The 19,840-nt window shown below is 37.3% G+C and overlaps 1 protein-coding gene across 4 annotated transcripts in view; it reads left to right on the forward strand.

Moving 5' to 3' along the window:
- The window catches only part of CORIN (corin, serine peptidase), a 250,529-nt gene that overhangs the window by 38,017 nt on the left and 192,672 nt on the right, over positions 1-19,840 (forward strand). For 2 of the 4 annotated variants that reach the window (XM_032135377.2, XM_058430030.1), the window contains one exon: positions 13,739-13,939. The exons of the other annotated variants lie outside the window; for them this stretch is intronic. In XM_032135377.2, coding sequence (XP_031991268.1) covers positions 13,739-13,939 — 201 coding nt within the window. The remainder of the gene's footprint in view (positions 1-13,738; positions 13,940-19,840) is intronic. 4 annotated transcript variants of the gene reach the window in all.

Below are 19,840 nucleotides of genomic sequence, written 5' to 3' on the forward strand. Positions count from 1 at the left end.
GTTTGTCATGAGGCTATGTTCATTGGCTCACATGCTTTAAGGAACACTTCCTTTCATTTTCAGGGTCTAATGCTAATATAAAATGTAAGCACATTTAAGTACGTCTGTGCTTAGAGGCCTCTGAGGAGAGGGCAAAGGAGGAATGCTTTGCTTTAAGTGGGTTATTCTCATTAATTTTATTAATTATTAATTAATATAATTTATTCTTATTAATATAATATACCATTCAATCCAACCATTTAAAATCTGCAATTCAGTTAGTTTTTAGCATATTCATAGATAAATGTAACCATCACTGCAGTCTGTTTTAGGACACTTTTGTCATCTCAAAACAAAACTCTGTACCCTTTAGCTACCACCCAATCTCTCCCCATCTCCTCACCCCTAGCCCCAAGCAGCCACTAATCTATTTTCTTTCACTATGGATGTCCCTATTCTAGACATTTTGTATGACCATATGTGGTATTTTGTGACTGGCTTCTTTCCCTTAGCATATGTTTTTAAGTTTTACTCACATTGTAGCACGTAGTAATACTTCATTCCTTTCAATGGCTGAACAATATTTCATTGTATGGATATACCATAGTTTATTTATCCATTTGTCAATTGATAGACATTTGGGTTATTTCCACCTTTTGGCTATTATCTATAATCCTGATATGAATATTTATGTGTATGTTTCTGTAGGGACATACATTTTCATTTCTCTTGGGTATATACCAAGAGTGGAATTTTGTATCACTTATGTAACTGCTCCTAAATGCTATTTTGTTTATATGTAGGCAAACTTTAGGAAGTGGGGGTTTTCTCACGCATCTTCAAAATCATTCTTTTAACAATTCAAGATGCAGAAAACAAGTAACCTCATTATAAAGTGGGCAAAATACATGAACAGATGCTTTTCAAAATAAGCATACAAGTGTCCAACAAATATATGAAAAAATGCTCAGCATCACTAATCATCAGAGAAATACAAATCAAAACCACAGTGAGATACCGTCTCACACCAATCAGAATGGCTATTATGAAAAAGTCAGAAAACAGCAGATGCTGTTGAGAAAAGATACGCTGTTGGTGGAAATGTAAATTACTTCAGTCACTGTGGAAAAAACTTTTGAGATTTCTCAAAGAACTTAAAATGGAACTACCATTTGACCCAGCAGTCTCATCACTGGGGATATAGCCAAAAGAAAACAAATCATTCCACCAAAAAGACACACACACTCATATATTCATGGCAGCACTATTCACAATAACAAAGACATGGATTCAGCCTAGGTGTCCATCAGTGGTAGATTGGATAAAGAAAACATGGGAGATACACACACACACACACACACACACACACACACCATGGGATACTATGCAGTCATAAAAAAGAATGAAATCATGTCCTTTGCAGCACAATGGATGTAGTGGGAGGCCATCAGCTTAAGCAAATTAACACAGGAACAGAGAACCAAATACCACATGTTCTCACTTATAAGAGGGAGCTAAACATTGAGTGCTCATGGTCATAAAGATGGGAACAATAGACACTGGGGACTACTAGCGTCTACTACTAAAGTCTACTAGAGTCTCATGGTCATAAAGATGGGAACAATAGACAACTGGGGACTATGGAGGAGGGCAAGGGTTGAAAAACTGTTGGGTACTATGCTCATTACTTGGGTGATGGGATCATTTGTATCCCAATCCTCAGCATCACATAATATACACATGTTAAAACTTGTACATGTACCTGAATCCAAAATAAAAGTTGAAAGTTAAAAAAAAGAGAAAAAAATTAAAAAAACATTCTTTTAATAAATTCTGTACCAGACAATTTAATATAGCCATATTGAAGTAATGTCTGTCCAAATAAATATTCCTTATTTTATAACTGAGATGTTTGTTGTTGTAATGAGCAATACAAGCATTTTATATCTTTGTTTTAAAAACCTTATTAAATAGCTTACTTTAAAAAATGTTCTGTTTGGTTTGAGTTTATAACTTTGTGCTCATACAAAGTTTTGTAGTTATTTCGGTGTACATTAGGGTTGCTAAGGGATGCTGAGATATCAATGGTGTGTAAATAACAGGAGCTCTAGCTTCAAAAGCCAAGGAGATAATAATGAGAGGATTATTGATTAGAAAAGATAAAAGCCTTATGCTAACAAACACAGATGTACTACATGTCTCTAATTTTGTCTGTTTTGGTTTCCCTCATGCAAAAAGCCAAGATGGTAAACAGATTTCTGAAGATAAGAGAGTTGGGTTGTCAAATAATTGTCTTAGCAGCAGGCTATAGAAGAAAGCAGTAGTAAATTGTTTTTCAACCCAACCACTAAACTGAAGCTAGAGCTACAAAGTTTGTTTAGTTTTGTATTTCTCAACTCGGCAGATAGTCTTGAGTTGTCCATACGGTTCCAAAGATTTGGACTCTAAAACAAGGACTCAGGTTCTTCAAAGAGAAATTGAAAAATAAGAAAGTTACACTATATGTAGGTTTTTATTTCATTAGTTATAGTCTGATACTGATGGTCCATATGACAAAGAAGAAGAAGCATACAACTTGGCACTAGAAAGTCTGGCTTTAGGGTTTTACTCTTCCATTTACTGGGCATGGGAGTTTAGGTAAGATACTTTATTTTCTGCATGAGATAATTCCTTTTTGTATCACAGAATTGTTATGGAAGTCAAATGAAATGTTTGTGAAAGTGTCTTTATAAATGATAAGTTCATTATAAAAGTAAAGAATTTGTTTTATTTGCTTATGAATAATTATAATCAGATAATTATTTTAATAAATATTTGTATTATACCCAAGTAACAATTAACTAAAGATGCATTTTGCCTCACATTAACTCGGTCCATAAGAATTAAAACCTTTGTGCTATGACCTGTTGTCATAGTAACCCCATGATCCATAACCCCATAACCCTAGAATCAGGCTGTTGCTGCACAGTATTTGAATTGCCTAAAAGTAGCTAGGCAGAAATAAAGTTGACCAACAGCTGGATTTGTAACATGATGGCAAGTTTGACAGGCCTTTTATTCTTAGGCCTGAGATTTACTTTCAGAGACTAATTTCTTTCTTATAAGAACTAAACCTGCAATGGTTTGTGCTGCCTTCATGTGACAACAAGTGTCACTTTATTGCCATAGAGTACTTTGAGATTGAACTGATACCTTCCTCAAATTTTACATGTACATATATAGTTATTTAATATATTAGAAATTCACAATATTACGTATTATAATTATACATTATATTATAACATATAAATATACATCGTCATGCAACATTTAAAGTAAAATTATTTTATGTTGAGAAACATTTAAAAGAAACAAAATTAGCTATAATGTAATACTATTCACTCCTTTAACAAATATGTATTGAATGTCTGTTATATGCAACACAGTGTGCTATAGGTATTGGGCAGGGCAGTGAATAAAGCCTACCCTCAGGGACTCCACAGTGAGGGAAGAAGGCATGACACAAATGATCACTTCATTAATTAATTACAACAGAGGTTACTGCTATGTGGGAAGAGACAAGGTGCTAAGAGAACTTACAACAGGGACAGAACCTGGGCTGAGATGAGGGAAGATTCCCTAGGGAGTAAGTAGTACTTTAAACATGAAATCCACGATGAGGATGTTGATATAAGAGAGTGACAGGGTCTGGTTGTAGCATTTATTTATTTATTTGTTTATTCATTCATTAAATCATTTTAATGAGGTATGATTGGCATACAGAAAGCTGCACATATTTATTGTATCACAACTTGATGAGTTTGGAAACAAGTATATACCTGTGAAACCGTCACCACAATTTCTTCAATAAACATATCCATCACCTCCAAAAGTTTCCTCACATCTTTATTATTTTTTCCATGATAAGAACATTTTGCATAAGATACGCCCTTCTAACAAATGTTTAAGTACACAAAGAAGTATTAACCATAGTTACTATGCTGTATAGCCATCTCTAGAACTTATTTATCTTACATTACTGAAACTTTACACCCTTGGATATCGCCTTATTTCCTCTTCCCCTTTGGGAATCGCCATTCTGCTTTCTGCTTCTATGAGTCTATTTTAGATTTCTCATATGAGTGTGATCATGTAGTATTAGCATAATGGCCCCCAGGTTCACCCATGTTGCCACAAGTGATAAGATTTTCTTCTTTTTTAAGGCCAAATGATATACCATTGTGTGTATGCCACATTTTTAAAATTTATTCATCTGTCAGTGGACATTTAGGCTGCTTCCATGTCTTGGCTATTGTGAATAATGCCACATGGAACATGGGAGTGCAGATAGGAGATCCTGATTTCAATTCTTTGGATGTATACCCAGAAGTGGGATTGTTGGATCATGCGATAGTTCTATTTTTAATTTTTTTTGAAGGACCTTCCATTCTGTTTTCCATAGTGGCTGCACCAATTTACATTCCTACTAACAGTGTACAAGGGTTTCAGTTTCTTCACATTATCACCAACATTTGTTATCTTTTGTTTTTGATAATAGCCATCATAACAACCATGATGTGACATCTCCTTATCATTCTGATTTGCCTTTCGCTAATGACTAGTGATGCTGAGCACCATCTCGTATACTGACTGACTCTGCGTGTGTGTCTTCTTTGGAGAAATGTCTATTCAGATCCGTTGCCTGTTAAAAAAATCAGATTACCTTTTTTTTTGCTATTGATTTGTGAGTTTCTTATTTTTACATATTTTAAATATTAACTCTTTATCAAATATGTGGTTTACAAATAATTTCTCTCATTTTTTAGGTCCACTCAACCTCTGTTGATTGTTTTGCTGTGCAAAGTTTTCAGTTTGATGTAACACTGCTGGTCTTTTTTTTTTTCTTTGTTGCCAGTGCTTTTTATGTCATGTCTAAGAAATCCTTGTTAATTGGATTAACAAGAGTAAGTACTTAGGAATAAACCTAACCAAGGAAGGGAAATATTTTTACACTGAAAAATATAAAATACTGATAAAAGAAATTAAATCAGACACAAATAAATAAAAAGACATTTAATATTCATTGACTGGAGGAATTAATATTGTTAAAATGTCCATACTACCCAGAGGGATCTATAGATTCAATGCAGTCCCTAGCTAAATCCCAGTGGCATTTTTCAGATAAAAGAATCCTAAAATTCATTTGGAGCCACAAAAGATCCCAAATACCCAAAGCGATTTTGAGCAGAAAGGACAAAGATAGAGGCATCAAATGTGCTGATTTCAAACTATATTATGAGGCTACAGTAATCAAAGCAGTATAGCACTAGAATAGAAACAGACATATAGACCAATGGAACAGAATATAGAGCCCAGAAATAAATCCACATATATATGGTCATCGGATCTTCAACAAAGGTGTGAAGAGTACACAAGGGGGAAAGAATAGTCTCTTTGACAAACGGTGTTAGGAAAATTGCATATCCACATCTAAAAGGATGAAATGGGACCCTTATACCATCATACCAAAATCAAGTCAAAATGGATTAAAGACTAAAACATAAAACTAGAAACCATAAAACTCCTAGAAGAAAACATCGGGAAAAAAAAGCTCTTTCAAGGTCTTGGAAATGATTATCCTGGTTGGGACTTTTAAAAGGTGTCATTGGCAGCTGTATGGAGAAAGGGTTACAGCTGAGTATGTGGCAGGGAGTCCTATAAATGTATGGGGTATGGTCTGAATTAGTTTTTTCAAACTATTCTTCATCTCAATTTATTCACCCAAGTTATGTTCCAAAAATTCTCATTGGAATGATCCTGACTTTTTCTTTCTCAGCCTGTCGAAGACTTGGTTTTAAATATTCATCTGCTCATTCATTCATCCATATATATCTAAAATAAATTTATTTTAGCCATAAGCTTATGAAAAATAACTTAAAATTACATTTCTAATTTTCTTAATATGATGGAAAATGTATGTGTGGCTTCTTAATTTTTTGAGTAAATGAGGAAAAAAGAAAAATTATAGTGGTATGTAGACTATAGAAAGTTTAATAAACTGTTCATTTTTCTTGAATTCAATAAAATATTTCTCTTTAGAAATGATCTTTCTCCTCAAAAATGCTAGATGAGCTGGAGATCATTGAATTTAAATACAGTTTTCTCTTAGCAAATTTCTCAGCAGTTTGTGGCTTTTACAAGAATTTGGAGTTAAAAGAATCTTAACTTCCTAACTTATAATGTATTCTTAGTATCATTTAAAAATAGAAAACCTCCCAAATTCTTATTTCTTCACACCCAAATTTTAAGATTCTCTATGATCTTTCATGACCTGACTCCACATTACTTAAGACTTCAAATTCTTTGAATAAATCTGGCTTTCTGTTGCAGATTCACCAGCGGAGGATTCTCAAGCATGACAATTTTTTTTCTTTAACTACTGAGGCCCGAGGTTATATGTTATGTCTAAAGCTTTTTGAAATGGTAGTCTACAGCCTTGTTCTCAAGTGTGGCCCATGGACTAGCAGCATCAGCATCACTTGGAAGTTTGTGTAAAATGCAGAATCCAGGATCTCAGTCCCCACTCCAAACCTGCTGAATTTGAATTCTAACAAGAACCACCCCAGATGATTCCTATACCTCTATCAGTCCCCTTCTGATCATCTCTTTCACTTCTTTTCATACTCCTATATCTATACTTAGCAAGCCCACCAGTGTCTTTTTATCCAATGTGCTGCATTGGAAACCAATGTGTATTTGAACAAGACTTTGAAATGAAGAACCTATGTTTCTCTCTGTGTCTGTGTACATCAATTCATGGTAAGAATGTTCATTGTTAGTTGGTGCCAGCAATGCTTTCTTCTCCCCAGATGTGCTATGCACATATGATCTTCCTCAGTGTTGACTACTACTTTCATCTCATTATGCTCCTCAACTATGCCTTCATATTGTCCCCTCTGATTGTCCTTCAGTCTTTCTGGCTGCTGTTTCTCATTTTCCTTAAGCTAACCTTTCTTTAACTTTCCATTAAATGGCATTAAAGAGAGCTGTCTGTCCTCAGCTGTCTTCTCACTTTACACTGATACTCCTCTTGGCAATATCAGCCATTTCCATTAGTTCATTCATCATTCATACGTTCAACGAATATGTATGGAGCCCTACACTGGTGCTAGGTGTTCTGCTTGGGGATTGATATATAGATGCATGGGACAGACAGTTCCACTTGAGTGCATATGTGCTACAATATAACCAGTGCGTGCTCTGGGAACACAAAGGAGGGACAGCGTTGTGGGGGAGTCTGGTGAGGCATCTGGAGGAAATCATCAGATTGCTTCAGATTTGGGCTTTTTCCCCCCTGAATGTTTCACAGGCCCTTTATATTCAATAAAGTGTAACAACAACAACAACAACAAGCTCCTACAAATCTATTTTTCATTCTCTATTATCTATTGTTTTAGTCAAGATTGGCTAGACTCTGTCATGTAACAACAACAAATCCCCCAATACTGGTGATTTACAAACAACAACGGTTAATTTATTACAATACTACATGTCCTTTGCAAGATGGCAGGGGCCTGTGCTCATCGAGGTCCTTCAGGGACCAAACTGATGAACTAGCCACCATCTTGAACCTTTGTGGTGATTGTGTCAGAGCTCTGAAGGCTCTTATATCAGCAATTAACTGCTTCTGTCTAGAAGCAACACTTTTTAGTTTTGCTTATAGCTTTGAACTTGAAGCAAGGCCTCACTCAAGAGGCCAGAGAATGCAATGCTCAGCTTATGCCCCAGTAGAAGGAGAGAGAACTGGAAATATTTGATGAACAGCACTAACGATATGACATCAACTCAGTTGGGGATATGTTTGTTTACTACATTATTCTTTTTTTTTTGAGACAGAATCTCGCTCTTTTGCCCAGGCCGGAGTGCAGTGGCGCTATCTCTGCTCACTGCAAGCTCCACCTCCCAGCTTCACGCCATTTTCCTGCCTCAGCCTCCCGAGTAGCTGGGACTACATTAGTAGAGATTTCACCGTTTAGCCAGGATGGTCTCGATCTCCTGACCTCGTGATCCGGCCTCGGCCTCCAAAGTGTGGTTACAGGATGATACTACATTATTCAAACCAGAGACGTCGAAGGGACCTTTCTCTCATGTTCATATGATTTTGCATCTTTGGAGCTTTCTCCTAATGTTCCCTTTGTCCTTAGGGTTTTTGTGTTGGCTAAGGCCTTACTCTTTTCTCACTTGGAATATTACAATAGCCTTCTAACTATCCTCTAAACTTTTCAACGTCACCCTGCTGCCAAAGTGATCATTTTAATATGTTTCACCCTATTTAAGAACTTTATAAAATTTTCTATCACAAGGTAAATTCCAAGCTTTGTACAAGACCTGTCCTGTCTGGTGTCTCTTCCCTTTTCAGCCTTTTCTCTTACCAGGCTCCTGTGTGCTAGCCATGTTTTTAAATTACTTGCTGTTGGGCCTTTTCATATGTTTTTCCCTTGGCTTTATCTAGAAAATGTTTCACTTCCTCTTGCCACGCCACCCTCCTCCCCACAAATACTTTGCTTAAACCTAGAAAATCCCTAATCATCTTTTAAGATTCACATTTAGGATACTCGTCTCTAAACAGGCTTTCCTGACTTTTTCAAATGGAATGAGGACTATCTCTCTACTTTTTGCTACCAGATTGTCCTGTGCATATCATTCTCAAAGCACTTGTACTATAGTTTATATTAATATTTTTTGGATTGCATGCCTGTCTCCCTCAACTAATCTATAAACATCTTGATAGTAAGGACCTCTTACTAAATGTTGTGTTCTCAGCAGAGTAAGTATGAAGTTCTTGGCACATAGAAAATGCAAAGTAAGTGTGTTTCACATGGCTAAAGATACAAAGCTAAGAAATTAATTTTAAAATCACATTATAGGAAGATAAATTCTGCAAGCACATAATGGTTGATTTTTAAAACCTATATGTTTTGTCCAGAATGAAAAGTGTGTGTGTGTATGTGTATGTCTATTTGCCAAGTCCCAACTCAAATCTTGGGCAAGTTAATTCACTCTCATAAACTTCAGTTTCCATCTCTCTAAAACTCTGTCAAACGATTAATTATATTATCTGTTTTATAGGATTATTGGAAAGTTAACTCAGTTGATGCCTATAGTGAGGGAACTTAGCCAGGTGCTTGTCTTAATTTCTTATTGCTCCTGTAACAAATTACCACAAACTTGGTAGCTTAAAAAGATAGCACAAATTTAATATCTTAGAGTTAAGAAGTTCAAAATAGGTCTCACTGGGCAAAATTTAGGTGTTCCTTTTACAGACTCTATGAGACAATCTATTCTCTTGCTTTTTCTAGCTTCTAGGGCTTCCTGCATTCCTTGGCTTGTGGCTCTTTCTATCTTCAAAACAAGCAATGGTCCATTGAGTTTTTCTCACAGTTCATGACCCTGACACACACTCTCTTATCTCCTTCTTCTGCTTATAAAGACCCTTGTGATTACATTGGGCTCACCTGAATAATCCAGGATAGTCTCTTCATCTCAAAATTCTTACTTTAATCATAACTGCAACATCCCTTTTACCACGTAAAGTATGTAAAGCAGAATATTCACAGGTTCTAGGAATTGGGATGTGGCATCTCTGGGGGAGCATTATTCTATCTACCACAGTGCCCAATCTCTTCATTACAAGGAATCAGTGAAGTTTGACTGTTATTATTATTATAATTATATACTATTTCTTAAATATCATTACATTGCTTTTTTTGGCTATACAGCTGAAACACTTTTGAGCCAGACTATCTTAATACAATGTGACTTTCTATTAATAATTCAGCATGAAAAAGCCATAGTTTTCTCCAAATGTAGGTTAAGTGATTCACTTCTGAAAATTAGCCATTTTGTGACACTGGGATCCACTTATAGTAAAATGAAATTGATATTTATCTAAAAGTACCTTAGTAGCCCTAAAGAAGACAATTTTATTGTCATTACCATCAATGTGTAGTAATGACTAACAGTTACGGAGAACTTAGTGCCAAAAGCCATTCGAAGTGTTTATACAGGTATTGACTGATTTGATCCCAATGTGGTAAGACTTTCTCCTTAGTTCACCTAAAAGCTGGGCTCTTGTTACACAGCCATGAAACATTAGGCTCACAGACACTTTGAACGGTGAGAAAACTGGAATTTATCGGGCTAAAAGGGGGAAAAAAAAGAGAAACAGGGACTCTCAGCAAAGTGAGAGTCCTGCTAGCCGGTTTCCCGCCTCATGAGTTGAGTCCCAGATACCACCCCGGAACAGGAGAGGCCAGGCTCCTCACCTCTGCCAACGGTGTGAACCTCCTGAGGCTCCACCCCAGTGCACGCTCCTCCCAGTGCGCAGACCAGTCGGAGGTTCTGCTGGGAGCCATTTTTACGTGGCTGTCTCACCACAGCCAGCCGCAGGAAGAGGTATTTTATTTTTTCTTCCTTTATGGCAGTTGAGACTTTGTCCAAAGTTTCAGGGCAAGTGGTAGAGATGGGATTTAAACTCAGGTGGTCAGGCTGTAGAACCTGTACTTTTAACCACAGCACAATAAACATAGAAATGTAGAAAAGAATGAGGCAGTATTAGAAGAATAAATGCTCTACTTTGGGCTAATATCTCTTAGCATTTTTTTTTTTTTTTGAGACGGAATCTCGCTCTGTCTCCCAGGCTGGAGTGCAGTGGCACGATCTCGGCTCACTGCAACCTCCACCTCCCGGGTTCATGCCATTCTTCTGCCTCAGCCTCCTGAGTAGCTGGGACTACAGGCGCCCGCCACCACGCCCGGCTATTTTTTTTGTATTTTTAGTAGAGACGGGGTTTCACTGTGTTAGCCAGGATGGTCTCGATCTCCTGACCTCATGATCTGCCAGCCTCAGCCTCCTAAAGTGCTGGGATTACAGGCGTGAGCCACCGCGCCCGGCCTCTTAGCATTTTTATAGCTCATCATGATACAGGTTGGAAGCATTTAGTTTTATCAAGCTCTAATTCTTGTGCTTAAAAAAAATGCATAGTAGACAACCAACTATGTTGGGAGTTGGTCAGCTTCCAGAGATATTTGAAAACAAGTTGTCCAGTGAGTTCAGGCTTTTAAAGACGTGTCCTTTAAGTTTATTCTCTTTCTCTTCCCCCAAAATATACTTTAAAAGCATTAACTACAGTACCTCTCAAATATTATCTTTCTCTTTATTCTGCCAAATTGCTTTCAATACATAAAGCTTAAGAGCAATGAAGCTGCCTTTTTAAAAGAAAGTTTTTATCCAAGTCAGTGTTTTCTTAAAAATGTCAATGTTTCAGAGGACTTCTTAGGATAAACAGATGTTATGAATACTTTATTTTTTTTATTTATTTATTTTTGAGACAGAATTTCACTCTTGTTGCCCAGGCTGGAGTGCAATGGTGCGATCTCGGCTCACTGCAACCTCCGCCTGCCGGGTTCAAGCAGTTCTCCTGCCACAGCCTCCCTAGTAGCTGAGATTACAGGTGCCCACCACCATGCCCAGCTACTTTTTTTTTTGTATTTTTAGTAGAAACGGGGTTTCACGTGGGTCAGGGTGGTCTAGAACTCCTGACCTCAGGTGGTCCACCCGCTTCGGCCTCCCAAAGTGCTGGGATTACAGGCATGAGTCTCTGCGCCCAGCCAGATGTTATGAACACTTTAAACACTGTTTGGTTAAAATGATAAAGGGAAGATTAAAATGACAAAGGAAAGATTATTAATAAGGCTAATTATTACCAAAAAGTTAGGAAGAAGTGTTCAAATATTTTATATGACAAGGAACTCATTTTAAGGGAATTACTCCAGGGTACAACCGTGAACAATTGGCATTTGTTAAAAGTATGTTGACAGAACTGGATGCCTACTCATAGGTTCAGCAAGATAAGTAAATCAACTTAATGGGCCTATATATTCATTACAACCACATTAGCATAAATACCACCTTATGGAAAAAATCTCTTTATGCCAAAAATAAGCAAGGAAGAGAGCAATTAACAAATGGATGTAAGGAAAACTATAATTGATTAGTAATTGATTAATTACTAATTATTCTGTATGGGTGAAATACATTTCCTATAGTAATTAAGCCTATCACATTTATTTTGATTAGGATAAATTCTAAATCATCTTGAAGATCCATAACAATTAAATGAATTCCTTCATTTTACCTACTGCATTTGACTTTTACTCATGATCACACAGACGGTTTAGAGAGCATGTTACCTGCATTACATGGTCATGATTTAGCTTTTATGCTTCAATGTTTTATTTACAATCTTTTGGCAGAGGAAACTGTTGATCTCAGTTAGCTAGAAACAGCCGCTTTTCTATTTTTATTTGTAGTTAATGTTTTCCAAGTGTCAAGCATATGTAGAGAAATTTTTTCCATAGACTGGTATTAAACATTTTATTTATATTTCTTTTATTTTCAATGGTCCTTGGGACTATTTAGAAAAGTGAGAGCCAATTAGAGCATTCACTGTAAATGCTTTTAGAAAAGAAAATCTCCCTTGGCTATTTCTATCGATGGGTCAATATCACATTCATTTATTTTCGTGGCATGCTCAAGTACAGTGCGATATTCTGGAAACACAATCTGCTGTCTGTTTTCACTGAGTTAAAAATACATGATCTCTTTCAAAGTTTTCAAATGCTTCTTCCTAAAGACAAAGCAAGGTGGTTTTCAATAATCTTAGGTTTGGTTCTTTGTTTTGTCAATGAATGGATACCTCGAGAAAGTGGCCAGTTGATAATCTTAGTTTAATGAGTATGGAAAACCAAACGTCGTATGTTCTCACTTGTAAGTGGAAGCTAAGCTATGAGGATGCAAAGGCATAAGAATGACACAATGAACTTTGGGGACTCGGGGGTAAAGTGTGGAAAGAGGGTTAGGGATAAAAGTCTACAAGTTGGGTGCAGTGTATACTGCTCATGGCATGTGCCAAACTTCGCATGGTGCATGGGTGCACCAAAATCTCACAAATCACCACCAAGGAACTTACTCATGTTACCAAACACCACCTGTTCCCCAATAACCTATGGAAATAAATTTTTAAAATGAGTATTTCTTATTTCATATAATTACATTTTTATTTTCTGGTCAAAGATGACGATAATTTAGTTTCTTCTTTTAGTTTGTGCTTTAGAGGTTTTTTTTTTTGGTTCCTATGATACGAGTTTTGATAAATGTATGAGCCCTCTTATTTTTTATTTGCCTGTGATTGCATAGTTTACTGAAAATTAGTGCAAAATGTGGGAAATATAAAGCTGATGGCAAGCACCATTGTGTCCTTTGATGACAGATACAGAGAGAGGTAGAGCACATGTCCTGCGTCCTGAGTAGCATACAGTGACCGGTGAGATTCAGAAACTAAGGAAGTGGAGGAGAATGCCGTAAGATTCACCACATTTTATTGTGTGGTGAGTCTCCGGTGAGGTAGAATTGCCCTACATTTTTGAAGCACCAGGAAACCTTGATAGGAGACTCAGTTTCTAAACCATAAGCCCTTGAGAAAGCCATGTTTCATCACAGGGCTGTGTGATTTGTGGTAGAAGAGAAACGCTTGGTTTTGTGGTTGTTGACCCCAAGAAGGAGGTCACTATTACGGGTTTCATCTTCGTCTTTGTGCTTACCTGGTTAGAATGACATAGGGAAAGTAGCTCTAGAGTTTTCTTAATGTTTTTTAAAATAAATACTTCTAGTAATGTTTCCAAAATAGGTTTTGTTTTTTGTTTTTGTTTTTGTCTTTTAGGAACATTACAAAAGGTCTATTTTAAATCAAATGGGAGTGAACCTTTGGTCACTGATGGTGAAATACAAAGGTCCGATGTTTTTCTTACAAATACAATTTATAACCAGAGCACTGTGGTGTCTACTGCACATCCTGACCAGCACGTTCCAGCCTGGACTATGGATGCTTCTCTCCCAGGGGACCAAAGTCACAGGAATACAAGTAAGTCCAAAGGTGATACACGCTAGAGGCTTTTAATGTCCCACAGGTAGGTTTTTAAGTTCGGCAACCAATGCTTTTAGTTCACAATCACTTGCCGGTCACACAGGAAAATCTCCACTCAGTTACCCGGTAAGCCTAGCTGAGTGCCCTATTCTGTTTGTTGTTGTTGTTGTTTGTTGTTTGTTGTTTGTTTGTTTTTTTTTTCAGGTGGAGTTTTGCTCTTGTCACCCAGGCTGAAGTGCAGTGGTGCGATCTGACCTCACTGCAACCTCCGCCTCCCAGGTTTAAGCAATTCTCCTGCCTCAGCCTCTTGAGTAGCTGGGATTACAGGCGCCCGCCACCACGCCCAGCTAATTTTCTTTTTTTTTTTTGTAGTTTTGGTAGAGATGGGGTTTCACCATATTGGCCAGGCTGGTCTCGAACTCCTGACCTCAAGTGATCCGCCCTCCTCGGCCTCCCAAAGTGCCAGGATTACAGGTGTGAGCCACCGCGCCCTGCTGAGTGCCGTATTCTTAAACATGAAATGCCATCAGCCCAGATGTTCAGGTAGGACCTAGTAAGAAATGAAAACGTATCAATGCCATTCAATATTTCTGAGGTCTGAAAATTTATGCTGCTTGCCCCAGCATAGTGGCATTGATTTTGTAGTGGTTCATCTGTGAAAGTTTGCGCTTCAGCTTTGAAGTTTTTGAAGTTTTAAGTTACTTATTTTGAGTTAATAAGTAAGTTAAGTCACTGACTTTGTTGTTGGTCCCTTGCAGGAGAACCAATTCAATAACAGGATGCTGAGTGATTTAATGGGAGCTATCCCCCTATTTACTTTTTTTTTTTTTTTTTTTGAGATGGAGTCTCTCTGTCTCCTAGGCTGGAATGCAGTAGCACAATCTCAGCTCACTGCAACCTCTGCCTCCTGGGTTCAAGCGATTCTCCTGCCTCAGCCTCCTGAGTAGCTGGGATTACAGGCATGCGCCACCACGCCTGGCTAATTTTTGTATTTTTAGTAGAGACAGGGTTTCACCATGTTAGTCAGGCTGATCTTGAACTCCTAACCTCATGATCCACCCACCTCGGCCTCCCAAAGTGCTGGGATTACAGGCGTGAGCCACTGCACCCAGCCCCCTATTTACTTTTGAGACATTCATGTGTCCTTTTTTTATCTTGCTTCCCTTTTCACCTTCTATTATTGGCTGTAAAATTTATTTTACATGTTGGTGAATGACAAAAAAAAAAAATCACACCTTGAGAAAAATGGCATGTGCCAAACTCTTCTGCATGAGGGCAAAGGGAAGGATTTGTTAGTTATTCCAGAAGAGCTGGGAGAGAGAAAAGACAGAAAGTGTGGACATGGGGCGTGATGAGATGGTGAGAGGTGACAGATGATTATGCTCTGGAATGTGACTCTACTTTTTGATAAAGTTACTGCCTTTCTGGAATACTCGGTGGGAGTGGATTTGTATGGAAAATGCCAAGAAGCTTTAGGTGTGATACAACCAACGCTAATAAAAAATAATCAGAGGACAGTACAGCCACTGCCAGAATTTTCTCCATAGTTGTCTTGGCTCTTCATTTCTACTTTCTAAAACAAGGTTATGTGATTGAAAATTACACAAAGCCCATCCAACCATGATCATTTTCTTGTGTGTTTCTCTCTCTTTCATGAAAACCCACAAAGGGATATCATATCTTAAGTCTGAGATGGTGTATTTATTTTTATTTTGAGCCAGGAAAGGAAGGATTAAGTTGACTTTTAGCTATCATAGTATATGTTTGCCAGTGTTTGAGGAAAAGCAGGATTATTCTATTTCTCCAACCCAAAAGAGACAGACAGTTTGGATTCCACTGTTTCACAGAGCACCTATAGGTATTAACTGTTTCTTGTGCATAGTGTTTACCAGTGATTCATATGGATTTGGGTTCATTATCTGACAGTATTTTTGCAAACCAGAATTATGCCAAGTTAAATTTATTTTCCTCATGGGTTTAATTGTAAGGTTTTATTTTTCAGTCATGTCTTAAGCACTTCATTATTCTTAAGAACAGTGTTTTTCATCAGAAGTACAGAAGTAATTTAAACAAAAACTCAGTCAAGTTAATGTGGTTGCAATTACAGTAATTGTTATTTTCTTCTACTAAGTGCATTTGTCTTTATTTTGAAAGTTCCACTATTTGTTAAGATTCAAACAGGATTGACAAACACATATCCTGAAGAGTAAAGAAACATGTGGCAGTTGTTGCTCAGATTGGAAGTTTGATCGAAGTCTGTCTGACTCATTTGCTGTTCCTATGACTGGAACGTTGCTTGTGAATATGAGCATAAATTGACATGTAGAGGAAACCCAGGTCAAATTAGAATGGCTAAACGGAGAAAGGCCAAAACCCTAGCATATGTGTCATTTTATGTTGTTAATGTACTTGACAACATTAGTCTTTCCTGTCTGGCCACATAGACTCTCAGTATACTGTTAATATCAACTAAAATTATTTATTGCAAGAAATTGGGTAGCTTTCCATACATTTCAGTAATAATGCAAACCTGTGATTATAGAACTTTTAGAGTTTTTAGGGAATGTTTGAATATTTTCTCTGTGATCCTTATAATTAACTGATGAAATACACCAGACAGGTAATAGCATACCCCATTTTTCACGGTGTGAATTTGAGGCTTAGAGAAATTAGTTGATGTATCCAGTATCACTTGCCTAGTAATTAGTAGACATGAAATTTTGATTCAGATCTTAGGACTCCAAGATTAGTGCTCTTTCAAGTTTTTCATCATCATTTAATCTTATTGTTTTCTTTGCCGTAGCATTACTAAACAAATTTTAAGTTCTGGGAGAGAAGAAAGAGTAGATTATTTTGTTGTTGTTTTTATTGCTGTATAGTCAATGTGTAATAAAATATTAGCTGAATGAATAAATAAATGAACTATAGTCATTTTAAATTTTAATATATGATTTATCACTTTTGCTAGAAGTGCCTGATCACACTTCTATGACTTGATGTTTATTTCACCAATTTTACTTAAAGTATCATTTAATGTCTTAGATCTGTATTAACACCTAGCAGAGAGTTTATTTTTATCCTCCTCTTTTATTATGCTCAAATTAAGATGTTATTTTCAATTCCTGGCATATGTAAAAGCTATTTAAATATACTTCAGTCCAAAAATACAATGGCCAGACATTCATTCTATTCTACCCAAATATCCTGGGTAAGAAAAGTACCAAGAAATAGTCTTTCCCTAAGACATTTTTCTTGAGGGTTCTTAATGTCATGCCAAGACATAGAATCCTGCATTTCATAAAGCTTTAACCAGAATACCCCCATATTACACTATGTAGCACAGTTAGGTTTTGTGAAAGTGAAATAAGCTTTATGTGATATCTGGTACTTTTGGAGTTAACATTAGTTACATTTTGAAAACAAATTATAATGTGAAAAAGGAAAAGGCCCATAGTTCATGTTCATACTATGTTTCAGCAAGGACTTTTTCTAGGTTGTATTCTGTATCTGGGTTTTTATTTTCACCATTTTTTCCTTATGTATTTTATAACTATTTAAATATATATTTAACTTTAAGGAAAGGGAAAACTTTTGCCAACCAAGACCTTTTGGGTAAAAGATAATATGGAACACAATAAAATAACCTAGTAACTTTGATGAGGAGTTAAAGTGACAAGAGAGTAAATTGATGTGCTGAAAGCTTAAAGTGTTCTGTTCTCTTATCATATCTTTGATAACCTGATCCTGAATCTTCTATTTCAGACCATCACCACTATCTAATTTTAGAATATTCTCATCATTGCAGAAAAAAAGTCATATTCCCTGTCCCCTGTTTCCCCTTTCCCTCAGCTCCTGGCCCAAACTAATCTAGTTTCAATCTCTATGGATTTTCTTATTCTGAAACTTTTATATAAAAAGCATCAGACAATATGTGGTCCTTTGTATCTGCCGTCTTTTATTTTGCATGATGTTTTCAGAATACATCCGTGATATAGCATGTGTCAGTACTTCATTTCTTTTTAGTGCTGAATAATATTCCATCATGTGGCTCTATCACATTTTCTTTATCCAGTCATCCATTGTTGGAAATTAAGGTTGCATATACATTTTTTAAAACTATTATCAATAATGCTTCTGTGAATATTCATGTGCAAGTTTTTGTGTGGAAACGTTTCCGGTTCTCTTGGGTTTATACCTAGAAGTGGAATTGTGTTATTTCTCTGTTTCCTTACTTGTCTTCAGTCTAGTTGTTCTATCCATTATTGAGAGTGGGGTATTCAAGTCTCCAACTATTATTGTAGATCTGTCTATTTCTTTTCTTTTTTTCTTTCTTTCTTTTTTTTTTTTTTCTTGAGTTGGAGTCTTGCTCTGTCACCCAGGCTGGAGTGCAGTGGCACGATCTCAGTTCACTGCAACCTTCGCCTCCTGGGTTCAGGTGATTCTTCTGACTCAGTCTCCTGAGTAGCTGGGATTACAAGCACACACCACCATGCCTGGCTAATTTTTGTATTTTTAGTAGAGACGGGGTTTTGCCACATTGACCAGGCTGGTCTTGAACTCCTGACCTCAAGTGATCCGCCCACCTTGGCCTCCCAAAGTGCTGAGATTATAGTCATGAGCCACCACGCCTGGCCTTCTTTCAGTTCTATCAATTTTTTGCTTCAGATATTTTGGTGGTCTGTCATTAGGTGTGTAAATATTTACAATTGTTATATCTTCTTGCTATATTGAACCTTTTATTAATATATAATGTCCTTCTTTATTTCTTCTTTTTACCAGGTGAGTGCAGTGGAGATTTGGTCATCCGCCTCCGGTTCAGCCTTCCTGCCTCAGCCTCTCCGGTAGTGGGATCTGGCTAATTTTTTGTATTTTTAGTAGAGAGGGGGTTTCACCATGGTCTCGATCTCCTGACCTCGTGATCCGCCCGCCTCGGCCTCCCAAAGTGCTGGGATTACAAGCGTGAGCCACCGCGCCCGGCGATTTCTTCTAACCATTTTTGATTTTTTTTTTTTTTTTTGAGATGGAGTCTTGCTCTGTTGCCCAGGCTGGAGTGCAGTGGCATGATCTCGGCTCACTGCAACCTCTGCCTTCCAGGTTCATGTGATTCTCCTGCCTCAGCCTCCTGAGTAGCTGGGACTACAGGCGCACGCCACCATGCCTGGGTAATTTTTGTATTTTTACTAGAGACAGGGTTTCACCATGTTGGCCAGGATGGTCTTGGTCTCCTGACCTCAGCCTCCTAAAGTGCTGGGATCACAGGAGTGAGCCTTGGAGTTTTACCTGGATTACCACTCATCAGGCAACTATCTAAGAGGAGAGTTTGAGAAAGGGAGTCTAATTAGATATCTGAAATCTGGTAAATCTCTTACCCGTTAAGGCATGTTGGCCAGGCTGGTCTCAAACTCCTGACCTTGAGTGATCCGCCTGCCTCAGCCTCCCAAAGTGCTGGGAATACAGGCGTGAGCCTCTGTGCCCGACCTATAACCATAATTTTATAATAGGGACGAGCATAAATAATATCTTGAAATGTTTGTAACAACTCTATATTGATGGAAATATCTATGATTTCTAATTTTTTCTATAGTTGTTACCTACATTGGCAATTTAATTGTACTAAATTTCAGTTGGGTGTTATTGGAAATGGAGATGTTATTTTTTCCCCATACAAGTTCATAGACAGCCTAAATTTTATGTAGGGGCTGTTGGTTCTTTGGATTCTGATTATGGGCACCTGCTGTAGAGGAAAAAAATATTTTCTTGGTACCTTGGAGGGTCTGAAGTCTGCCTAAGCTGCTTCTCAAGTTCTTAGTGATATTCCAAAAGTCACTGTAGTCATGAGCCCTAGACGCCATTCCCATGTGCTCTGGTGGACACTAGTGTTAGACCCCATTGTTCAAG

This window comes from Hylobates moloch, unplaced genomic scaffold, assembly GCF_009828535.3.
Source record: "Hylobates moloch isolate HMO894 unplaced genomic scaffold, HMol_V3 SCAFFOLD_17, whole genome shotgun sequence".
Lineage (NCBI taxonomy): Eukaryota > Metazoa > Chordata > Mammalia > Primates > Hylobatidae > Hylobates > Hylobates moloch.